The sequence below is a fragment of the Ipomoea nil genome, unplaced genomic scaffold (genome assembly GCF_001879475.1).
Source record: "Ipomoea nil cultivar Tokyo-kokei standard unplaced genomic scaffold, Asagao_1.1 scaffold2283, whole genome shotgun sequence".
Classification (NCBI taxonomy): domain Eukaryota; kingdom Viridiplantae; phylum Streptophyta; class Magnoliopsida; order Solanales; family Convolvulaceae; genus Ipomoea; species Ipomoea nil.
In genome coordinates, this window is record NW_017618711.1 from 2,568,583 (window position 1) to 2,580,761 (window position 12,179).

The window sequence follows — 12,179 nt, forward strand, 5'->3', positions numbered from 1 at the left end:
TAATTGTTTAATTTAGTTAAAATATCAATATAAATGTTTGGTTAATTAGCTTTTTGCAACTCCAAAAGGCTAAAATTCAAAAAGCTACTCCAAGCAACTTTTTCAATTAGCTTTTTAAGAAAAAAAATTATACCAAACAGCTATCAGCTAACAGTTAATTTACCAAACACTTTTCTACAATCAGCTAATGTTATCAACTATTTATACCCTCTAATTAACACAATCAGCTAACAGTCATTTTACCAAACAGGACCTAGGAGTAACCTTTGTCTTGTCATGAAACCAAAAGAAGTATGGATTCTAGTGTTACGCTACTACATGCAATAGCTAACAAAGTAGAGAGCTCCATCTTCTATCACAGTAATCTAAAACACCATTTTGTACTTGTTTTTTGTTACATCTGAAAGCCTTGATATAGCTTATTTTGCTTGCTCCATTACAAGATAAATGTACCCCATAGCAAATTGGATGTCCTTATCAACCAAATGAAGTGTGCTTATAAGTAGGCCATACATTTTAACTGCATCTAAAATTATATTTTAGAAGGATGGTTGTTGTACAATTCTAACAAACTTTTTCCCTACTTTGTTGAAATAAGAGATGTTAAGAAATTCTTCTATATTATATAGAAGGATTTCGTTGTTGTAACGAATTTTGTTTTGAGATGCATGTTTATCTGATGTTTCGTTCTCGGAGGGGCTGAATGATGCTAATATTGTCTTGATTTCTAAGAAATTTGTGCCAGAATTAGTCTCTGGTCTTAGGCCTATTATGGTTTATAAGATTATGGCTAAGATGGTTGCAAATCGTATGAAACCTATGCTAGATAATATTATTTATGTATCCCAGAGTGCCTTTTTGCCTGGTAGACTTAACAGATAATATCCTGATTGCATCTGAGATAGGTCATTTTCTGAGGAGGAAGCAGATTGGCCAGGTTGGTTGGGCTAGCTGCTCTAAAGTTAGATATTGTTGAGCATATAACCATTAATGTGCAATCCAACTATAAGTTTAGATTTTTAGTTGAGATGGAGCACCGCTTTAATTGATATGGTCAAAGCTTAGGATCGAGTATAATCCTTTATATAATAAAGCTATATGGTTTGGGAAATAATTAATGTTACAATTAATGCCACAACATCCTTTATTATTAAAAAAAAAAAAACAACATTTAAAAAATAAAATAGCTATATATATTATATAATCATATAAAAAATATACTTTTGAAAAATAAAATAGCTACATATTATATAATCATATAAAAAATATGTTCAATTAGAGTTTAAATTTACACATACAAAATTTAAAATTTACTTTCCAAATGTAATTATCTTAGTTATTATTTGTATTGTGAAAATAATAATATAGATGAAATAAAATTAAGAATAAATCAATGTAATTATGTAAATTATCTCTATAAGTTTATTTGAATATGCACATAATTAGAGATTATATTAACCATACAAAATAAAATAGCTATATATTATATAATCATATAAAAAATATACTATTGTGAAAATTATAATATAGATGAAATACAATTAAGAATAAATCAATGTAATTATGTAAATTCTCTCTATAAGTTTATTTGAATATGAACATAATTAGAGATTATATTAACCATACAAAATTATAATTTTAATATTAATTTTAATTTTAGTTGTAATTTTGTATTCTATAAAAATAATAAATACTTGACCAATGGAAGCTCAAAAATATTATTATATTAAATAATTTAAAATATTTTAGTTTTTTTATTTTTTATTTATATTTATAATAACATAATTTTTTTCCGTGCATTGCGCGAGTGAATTACTAGTATCTAAGAATAGGGGACACATATAAACTTAAATAAATATTACAAAAAAATAAAAGTATGTATACATTAACATTTGTATTTGTACCATTAAAAATAAAATCCTTCCTCATTGACTTACAAAATCTTGACATTTGGGAATGAAGCAGCCTTAAATCTCCAGGTCAGTTGTCCCACCCAAAAGAGGTGCCTATAATTCAGTGAGGGAATTAGTCACGGTGTCGGACGGTGAAAACCCGAGGTATACCCAAAAAAAAAAAAAAGGATTCTTCAAATAGGGTTTGTGAATAATATTGTATAGGATTAGTTTAGGTGTATACCATGTTGGTATATTAAGATTTGAGAAATAAAATATCTCACTTAATCACTTAACACAAATAAAATTCAGAGATTATCTTAAAAATAGATAATTCAAAACGGCGTCACTTTTACTAGACGGGAAAATATCATAATCTGATTAACCAAAGTTCTATAGTTTATTATATAGAAGGATTGATTGATGAACATTAAAATAGTAATCGATTCCACACCTCAAAATTGAGGTATAAACCAAATGTCCCCTAACCTCTTTAAGGATTCACCAAAGTCATAGTGAATTATAAGTTTACAACATTAACCTACTCAAATAAATATAATATTGGTACAATAAATTATAATAATAGACGCCCTGCAATAGAATCTTAAGAGTCTTTAGACGAAGAGATTTCTGTCATCGCATCCAACACTCCATGGGTACCTTACACTACATAACATTGATATAGTACAGGGCCAGATTACTTAGTATTGGTACACTGAAACAACACAAGCTAGGCAGGATTACTTAGAATTGGTACATTGAAAATGGCAGTGAGGAAGGCCACATTCATTCAAAGCTTGCAGAATTGCATGAAGGAAGCTAGGAAAGGGTTTATGCACCAGGCAGAGACTTCCAGTCACAGCCCTTTCTGAAGAACCTACTGCCTCTTTTCCCCATGCCAGATCCAGCAATGGTGGCAGAAACGAGCGACTTTGTATCCGGTCTCCATTTCAGATCCTTGAGCGAGGAGAACAGCGCAGAAAGCGCCTGGCTGGTTTCGCTGTCCTTTATGCTCTTACAGGACACCACTCTCAGGCTCCGAAGCTCCTTCGACGACAGGAGAACATGCTCCAGACCCTCGATTGTGAGTCGAGAGCAGCCCTCTATGGATAGGAACTTCACTCTCCTGTCAACACAACATTATGCACATCGTCGATCAAATCCCATTTTTTAACATTCACTGTCAACTAGCCAAGATTTGCAATGAATTTCTGTTTTCCCAACATTTAGTTTTCTCTAGTTTGGTAGTATTATATTGTGCTTTACTAATCAGTAATTACTACAGATACATACCATAAGCTATCTAAAGTGCATATTTGGATTAAATTTATCTAATTGTACTGCAGAGTTGGGTGGAGACCCGTGAAGGGCCAAATCCAGCACCAGATGGCTAAATGATTATTTTTTTGTCAGGATAGTGTCCTGAGCAGGTCCTAGCTTTAGGAGGCACCTTTAAGCCCGTATCATACTCAGACTAATCCCCATTCGCACCGGATCGACCCAATTAAGGGGCAAAGTGCTAGCCAGATTAGTTTTTCCATACGAGAGGGGGTTGGAACTCCTGACCTAAGGAATGAGAGTGTATGGCCACTCACGTCTACCGAGCTGGGATGAAGATTTGGGCAGAGGCCTGAAGGACAAGTCCAACACCAGGTGGCTAAAGGATTGCTGGGCAGCGGCCCGAAGGGCCCAGCCCAACACTCGCTACTCCAAAATGTGAGAGATACAAGGAAATAAAATTGTGTCATCTCATTACTTAGCTTTAGCTTTTAGTAAACATTTGATCTAACAGTTAATATAAAGAAAGCTTGTGGGGGACAGCAAAATGGGGAAAAGAACAAAAGAGTAAGGCAACCTAATACCTGAAAATAAGAGCAGTTCTGAACATATCATTGTCCAATCCCCAGCAGTTGTGGAACATAACTTCCCTAACTTCTTGACAAACAGAAAACAATACCCCCAAACTACTCCCATCTCGCAATTGACATTTCTCCAAATGCAATCTTTCAAGAGTGGGACAAAACCCAATTTCCTCAGAAAACTCCGAACTTCTCCTATCAATCCTCCCACACGACACAAACCTCAAAGTCCTCAAACTCCAACAATAACAAAGAGCATATAACCACCCATCCTCCATCCTATGATCACAGATCGTCAACTCCTCCAGCATCTGGCAACACTGCCCAATGGCTTTGATCCCTTCATAGCTCCCCTCGCACCCACTCAACTCCAGCTTCACAAGCCTCTTACACCCCTGCGCTAATATCGTCAACCCGACATCCGACACCGAGGATTTGTAAAACCCGTCGAGGTTTCCGACCAACCTTAATATCTGCAAATTGTGGCACGCGGCGATCCCCCGCAGGACCTGGTCGTTGCAATTGTGCAATTCCAGTTCTTGCAGAGTTGGGCAGTCCTCCGCCACGCTCAAAACGCCCATCTCGCTAGCGTTCATCGCCGAGAGTCTTCGTAAATTGGGGTACCCATTGGCTAAAACCTCCAGCCCCGCGTCGATTTCCTGGGACCCCAACAGGATTTTTGAGCCATTGTCGTTGGGATTAAGGATAGAATCGACATGGAAGGAAACAGCGTTGTTGGAACAGAAAATACCGGAGTTTCGCGGCGAAACCACGGAGCCGTTGACCAAATCGACGTGGATGAGGTTGGGGAACCGGTGAAATAACCTGCCGGAGACGAGGAAGTCCCATTGAAGGAGCTTGAGGGACCTAACAAGGCGGCCCTGGAGATTGAGCCACCGCTTGGACACGAGAGAATTGGAGTTCCTTTGAGAATCCGGGAGCTTAGAGAGAATATAGAGAAGGGTTTCGTCGGCGAGGAGTGAGGTCCGATCGGAGACCGGCACCGGAACGGCGAAGTCTTGGGCCTTAATCGACTGCGGAGAAGAGGAAACGGGGTGGGAATTTTTAGGGGGTTTGGGTAAAGATTGAAGGTGCATAGCGAAGAGGACATTGTTTATAGCTTTCTTGTTCTTCATCCATAGCCCAGACCATCTCCGGGCCGGAGAAGAAACAGCCTTTGGGTCTTCAGCCAAACACGACATCGTTTAGATCTCCGGTTCTGGTTCTGGTCTGAAGGGTTGCAGCATCTTTTGGGAAGAAGTTTGGGAATTCAGAGATTTGGAGAGTTTTCTTGAATGGATCTGATTTTGCGGTGAAGTGTTCTTGATTTCTCGGTCTGGTAAGGCCAGAGATTGGTGTTAGTTGGAAGGGAGAAAAAAGGTTTCGGATTTTGAGTTTACTGTTGCCAACGGACACCTACAAGTGGGGTCCATCCCACATTTTTGTAATTAATTCAATTGTTTGCGCTTTTTGACTTTTTGTTTCGATTCGTTCCCTCAAATTTGAATTTGGGCGATTGGTGTGGGCTCCGCATTTACTATCCGGTATACCCGATTGATTGCCCTTTCTTCTCCGATCCTTAGAAAATAGTTATTCCCCGGTCTCATTTTATCTCTCTTATTTTCTTTTTTAGTTTGTCTTAAAATATTGTCCTCTTCTCAAAATTGAATATGATTATTATTACTATTATTACTTTTGTATTATTTGTTAGTTTTATTTTCAAAAGTAAGAAAATTAAGGATATAACTGAAAAAACGCATAATATTTACTTTAACTTTTTAAAAAGCGTGCGAAAAGTAAATATGACAACGAATTCGTGACGGATGGAGTACTGGTTTGTATACAAATTTTCTCATTGGCTTCTATTTCTCGGCCTCACAAAATTATAGAAAGGTAGATTATAGTGACTCAATAATCACTTTAGTGAAAGAATCAATGCAGGGTACTCACTACAAATCCACCACATCATATAAGAAAATATGTATATTTGTGTGGGGTGTATTTATTTAGTTTTATTTTTTTTCTTTTTATCACCAAAGGAGGCCAGGGATATCCAAGAAATAAATTGACCGTAAATATGTTATCAAAATAATTGTATAAGTGATTTTGTATTGCTCAAGAGTCTAGTACAAAGTTTCAGCGTGTCCCCTGCTTAGAAAAAGAGTTCTTACTTATACTAGTCTTCTAACGTTAAGTAACGGTTACATAATAACAAGGAGCCGAGTACTTTATTTATCATAATGTCCTGTCTTGAATAAGCGGTAGTAAATGACTCTGTAGTAAATGATTATGACAAATGGCCTTCTTAAGGTGATTCCAGGTCAAGTGCTTGTTGCCCTCACTGAGGTGGTCTTCTAACGTTAAGTAACGGTTACATAATAATGAGGAGGCGAGTACTTTATTTATCATAATGTCCTGTCTTGAATAAGCGGTAGTAAATGACTCTGTAGTAAATGATTATGACAATTCGCCTTCTTAAGGTGATTCCAAGTCAAGTGCTTGTTGCTCTCACTAAGATGGTCTTGGATCGGGTGCTTGTCCCATTATTATGTCACCAGCCCCCGTACTCTACAATTTGCGAATATATTTGATTTGACTTGGGAGTAATAATTGCATCAAAGATTCCTAAGTAACTTAGGAATTTTAATCCTTATGGAAATCTAAAATATATAGTTTCTTTTCTTCTTTTTATTTTCAAATATTTCCTTTCCTTTTTTGTTTATGCTTTCAATATAAACCTTCATCACACAGTAATTAACCTTCATCACACACAATAATTCTGACCACTCTACCAATTTTTTTGTCAAACTCATGTGTCTGGTAAGTTTCTTGTCTTTATTATTATTATTATTATTATTATTATTATTATTTTAACCTAAGTGCACGGCCGATTATCAGATTTTGATCAATCTATCAACTCACCACTGCGCTTATAAACCGTCTAAATTAACCTTTATAAACCTATCCATTACATGTCGTCGTCCTAGCCATCTGAATGCATTGATGCAGAGTAGAAACCTTGAGCCTTAATGAAAGGAAAACACACTGTAAACTCTATCTTCTACTCCCAACTTTTATCCCTCTCAAATTCTTAATATAAACACATTTTTTGAAACACACACAATAGAGATAACTTGAAACAATTTATCAAAGTGAGCTAGTTAAAACTTAAAAGTACATGTAGTAAAATTCTTAACTGCTCACATTTGACAGTGCCCATATCTGGATAGCAAACTTGTTAGTAATACTAGTTTAGCTACAACTAGTATTTTCACCCATGCGATGCACGGAATGGATTTGTTGTAATATATTAAGAATATTTGAATCGATATATAATTATTTAAACTATTATATAGTGCAATTAAAGATATGATTTGGATCGTTTATGTATTTTGATGTTATCATTGCTTGAATTTGTGCAAATAATTGTTCAAATTAATAGCTAATGTCTATATGTACGCATGCAGTGCTATAACTTTGAAGATTTTATTTATCATTGTTTAGTATTTTCATAAATTAGACAAATGTGCCCGTTCTTTAACAACTCAGTTATAGATGAATTGTTATCCTAATTCATTTGTATGGAAGATATATTTTTGGTCTAGATATATAATAATTTTTTCATTAAAAAAAAACATAATATCACCGATTATATTTACACATTATTGAAACCTCTTTGTAGACGACATTGGTATTGGCAACACGATCTTGTCCATCCTCGTCTAGAGGTAACACCTTCAGTCCATCAGGACGGGTTACTCGGGTGAAAATATATAATGGTAGAATATCACTCAATTAGTGACCATTTTGTATTTTCTATCAATTAGTAATATCATATTCTTTTCTCTTTTGCTAAGCACCTTGTGTTTAGATGGCACCTGGGTTGGATTCCCATATGGGAGGTTGTGAGTTCGAGCCTTTGTCGAGGCGTTATTAGCTGATACTACATTGTAATAAAGTCAAAGGAAAATGTTTTCTGAATAATAACTCATTTTCCATAAATTATTTTCTTACTTTCCAAATGATAATTATTAGATAATTGCCTTGTTTGATTATTGACAAAAACGCCAAAATTTTATCAAATTCGTCATTTTAACATTTTGTCTTTAATCAAAACACCAAATTAAAAATATTATTTAATAATTCAACAATTTTCTCCAAACTGCTAAAAACTAAAACAACATATATACATTTTGGGTTAATATTTCCCAAACAACCCTAATAAATAAATTTTAAAAAAAAAAACTAAAATAAGAAGCCATTAAACTAAGACTTCTTAAATAAAAGCATTTTGACTTCTCAATACTTGCCCACATTGATGGGCAAGCAATTATGTTTGGAAAAGGAGCATTGCTCCTAGAGCTCATATTTTCAAACATTTTCGATGTTTGATCAAAATGATCCCACATCATTTACAAAGAAGAGTCCGTAGCTCCCCGTTGTCTTTTTTTATTTATTTATTTATTTATTTAATTTTAATTTTATTTTATATATAATTTTGTTTTGATTATTATTATTATTATTATTATTATTATTATTATTATTATTATTGTAATTTTATTTTATTATTATATCATTACATAATAATAATAATATAAATTTTCTTTTAGATAATTTTCTGTTGTGTAGCCAAACATTAAAAAAAAAGTTTTCTGAAAAAAATTAAAATAAGAAGTCATTAATCTAAGACTTCTTAAATATTAGCATTTTGGTCTCTCAATGCTTGCCCACGTTGATGTGCAAGTAATTATGTTTGGAAGAAGAGCATTGCTCCTCTTATATAGAGGAGCTCAAGAGCTCGTCTTTCTAAACATTTTCGATGTGTGATCAAAATGATCCCACATCATTTATAAAGGGGAACTCGTGGCTCCCCTTTGTCTTTTTTTTTTTTTAAAAAAAAAAATTATGTTGTATATAGATTTGTTATGATTATTATTATATTATTTATTATTAATATTATTATTATTGTAATTTTATTTTATTATTACATAATAATAATAATAATAATAATAATAATAATAATAATAATAATAATAATAATATTTTTTCAGACAATATTTTGCTGTGCAGCCAAACATTAAAAAGAAAAAATATTTTCTGAAAAAAAAAATAGAATAAGAAGTCATTAAGCTAAGTCTTTAAATAAGAGTCTTTTAGCTTTTCAAAACTTGCCCATGTTGATGGGCAAACAATTATGTTTGGAAGAGAAGCATTGCTCCTCTTATATAGAGGTGCTCAAGAGCTCCTCTTTTACAAAGGGGGAGCCAGTTCCCCTTTGTCTTTTTTCTTTTTAATTTTAACTTTATTTTGTATATTATTTTGTTTTGATTATTATTATATTATTATTATTGTAATTTTTTATTATAACATTATTACATAATAATAATAATAATAATAATAATAATAATAATAATAATAATAATAATAATATTCTTTTAGATAATTTTCTACTGTGCAGTCGAACATTAACAAAAATATAGGCTTTTTAAATAAGAGACTTTTGACTTCTCAAGCGCACGTTGAAGGGCAAGAAATTATGTTTCGAAGAAGAGCATTGCTCCTCTTATATAGAGGAGAAAGCTCTTTTTTTCCTCTTATATAGAGGAGAAATCTCCTTTTTTCCAAACATTTTCGCACATCATTTACAACACTTTGTCTTTTTTTTTTTTTTAACAAAAAAATTATTTTATTTTATATATAGTTTTGTTTTGATTATTATTATAATTTTATTTTATTATTACAATTACAATATTACATAATAATAATAATAATAATAATAACAATAATAATAATATAAATTTTCTTTTAGACAATTTTTTATTGTGCAACCAAACATTAAAAAGAAAAAATATTTTCAAAAAAAAAAAAAAACTAAAATAAAAAGCCATTAAGTTAAGATTTTCTTAAATAAGAGCGTTTTGACTTCTCAATACATGCTCACGTTGATGGGCAAGCAATTATGTTTAGAAGAGGAGCATTGCTCCTCTTATATAGAGGAACTCAAGAGTTCCTCATTTCAAACATTTTCGATGTGGGATCAAAATGATCAATATCATTTACAATGGGGAGTCTGTGGTTCCCCTTTGTCTTTTTTTTTTTTTTTTTTTAAATTTTAATTTTATTTAGTATATAGTTTTTCTTTTGATTGTTATTATATTATTAATATTATTATTTTATTATTACATTATTACATAATAATAATAATAATAATAATAATAATAATAATAATATAAAATTTCTTTTGGACAATGTTGTGCTGTGCAGCCAAACATTTAAAAGAAAAATGCTTTCTGAAAAATAACTCATTTTTCAGAAATCATTTTTTTACTTTTCAAACGAACTTTAATATTTATACAATTAATTTGGAAAATGCCATAACAATTATTAGATAATGTCCTTGTTTGATTATTGACAAATTCGCCATTTTAACATTTTGTCTTTAATCAAAACACCAAAAATATTATTTACTAACTTAGCAATTTACTCCAATTTGCTAAAAGCTAAAACAACACATATATTTTGAGTTAATCTTTCCCAAACCCCCTTAATAGTAAATAAATAATTATTTAAAAAAAAAAACTAAAATAAGAAGTCATTAAGCTAACTTAAATAAGAGCCTTTTGGTTTCTCAATACTTCACTACGTTCATGGACAAGCAATTATATTTGTTATATAAAGGACCTCAAGAGCCACTCAACAGTTGGTCTCATCAGTTACCCCTCGCTGCTACTTCGACGCGGGATTCTCACCGGCATCATGAACGACATCATACAGAGTAGTTCTGCTCTCGACACAGGGATCCTTTTTAGCAGCCAAAAACGACAGTCTTCCTTCTTGTCCCAACGCTTTCACTGCGGAATCTTTGACCTGCAAGGAATCCCTCTCGTGGCTAAGGGATCGTGAACTCTTGTCAGCAAATTTTTGCACTGATTGCTCAGAGCTGCACCGCTATGTTCCATTGCCAGACTGAGATCATATGTTGTGGTGGTAATCGATGACTGTTTACATGCTATGTCACTCTTTAATTCTTGCTCATTGCATTTATAACTCCTAGGCATTTTAATTTGATTGCGCATACTTTAACTTCTAAAGCCTCTACTTAGGCTAGTTCTATGTACTGAGACTCTGTCTCTCCTGACTTTGTTACAACTTTGCTTAAGTAATATATTCGGTTGTTTTTGCTTTCAAAAACAATATATATAGGGAAAATGACACTTTTCCCCCTATGTTATATGCTTATAGCACTTTTTCCCCCTGAGTTATTCATGCATTCACATTTGTCCCCTCAATTATTATAGAAGTGGCGGTTTTTCCCCCTGATAATATTAAATGGACATTTCTACCCTTAAAACAAATATTTTATTTATTTCTCTTCTTCACCAAATTATTGCTTATACGTAGGGATGATCACGGTTTGGTTCGAACTGAACCAAACACTATAGCAATCAAATTAAAAATTTTCGGTTATGATTCATAACATAACCCAATATTTGGGTTTCCGTTTATTAAAATCGTGAACTGGAAAAAATGGATCCTGAACCGTGAACCGGAGGTTCAAATCGGAACAACTACTAGCAATAGCTTAAATTAGAATTATAATATTTGCAAATAGTGTATGTTTTTTTTCCGCATTTATATTGACTCTCACATATAAGTATATATAATCGCGATTTGAGTTTTATTTTGAACCGTCGGTTCACGATTTTGGATCCAATTTGAACGGTTGGTTCAATCTTTTTTTTTTTTAAATTTTATTTTTTTATTTTTAAAATATTCTAAATTTAACACTTAGGGGGCGTTTGGTTCAGGTTATATAACATAACCAAGGGAATGTGACATTCCAAAGCTCACATTCCTATGTTTGGTTCACATTATCTCAGGAAATCTAACATTCCCTAGGAATGTCACATTCCCTCCACATAGGATTTTCAAGGGAATGTGATTCCCTTCAAAATCTTAGGTAATGTAAGATAACCTTAGTTATGTTAGTTTATTATTATTATTATTATTATTATTATTATTTATATATATATATATATATATATATATATATATATATATATAATTATTTTTGTAATTATATATATTTTTATTTTTATTATGTTATGTTAGCATATAAAATAATTTTGTTTCTCAAGTTCAAGATTTTAGTTAATATTTTAAAATCATGTAATTATATATGATACCGTTATCTTATTTATTTATTTTAATTTTTAAATTTATTAAAATATATGAAAATATGTTAAGGATATTATAGTGTGTATAAAAGATAACCCTAAACCAAACATGATTATATTACATACCCCAATTTTAACCAAACACAGGAATCTAACATTCCCAGTAATCTAACATTCCCAGCAATCTAACATTCCCTAAGGTAATCTGACATTCCGTGAACCAAACGACCCCTTAATGTATTTTATTTTTT

The 12,179-nt window shown here is 32.2% G+C and overlaps 1 protein-coding gene across 1 annotated transcript; it reads right to left on the reverse strand.

Annotated features, from left to right (window-relative positions):
• Positions 1-2,353: 2,353 nt before the first annotated feature.
• On the reverse strand, positions 2,354-5,259 carry LOC109151088 (F-box protein At5g51370-like). The gene is made up of 2 exons (XM_019299001.1): positions 3,755-5,259; positions 2,354-3,018 (listed from the first exon to the last, which is right to left on the reverse strand). The coding sequence occupies exons 1-2, from the start codon at positions 4,951-4,953 to the stop codon at positions 2,724-2,726; spliced, it is 1,494 nt and encodes a 497-aa protein (XP_019154546.1). The 5' UTR covers positions 4,954-5,259; the 3' UTR covers positions 2,354-2,723.
• Between the last annotated feature and the right edge of the window lie 6,920 nt (positions 5,260-12,179).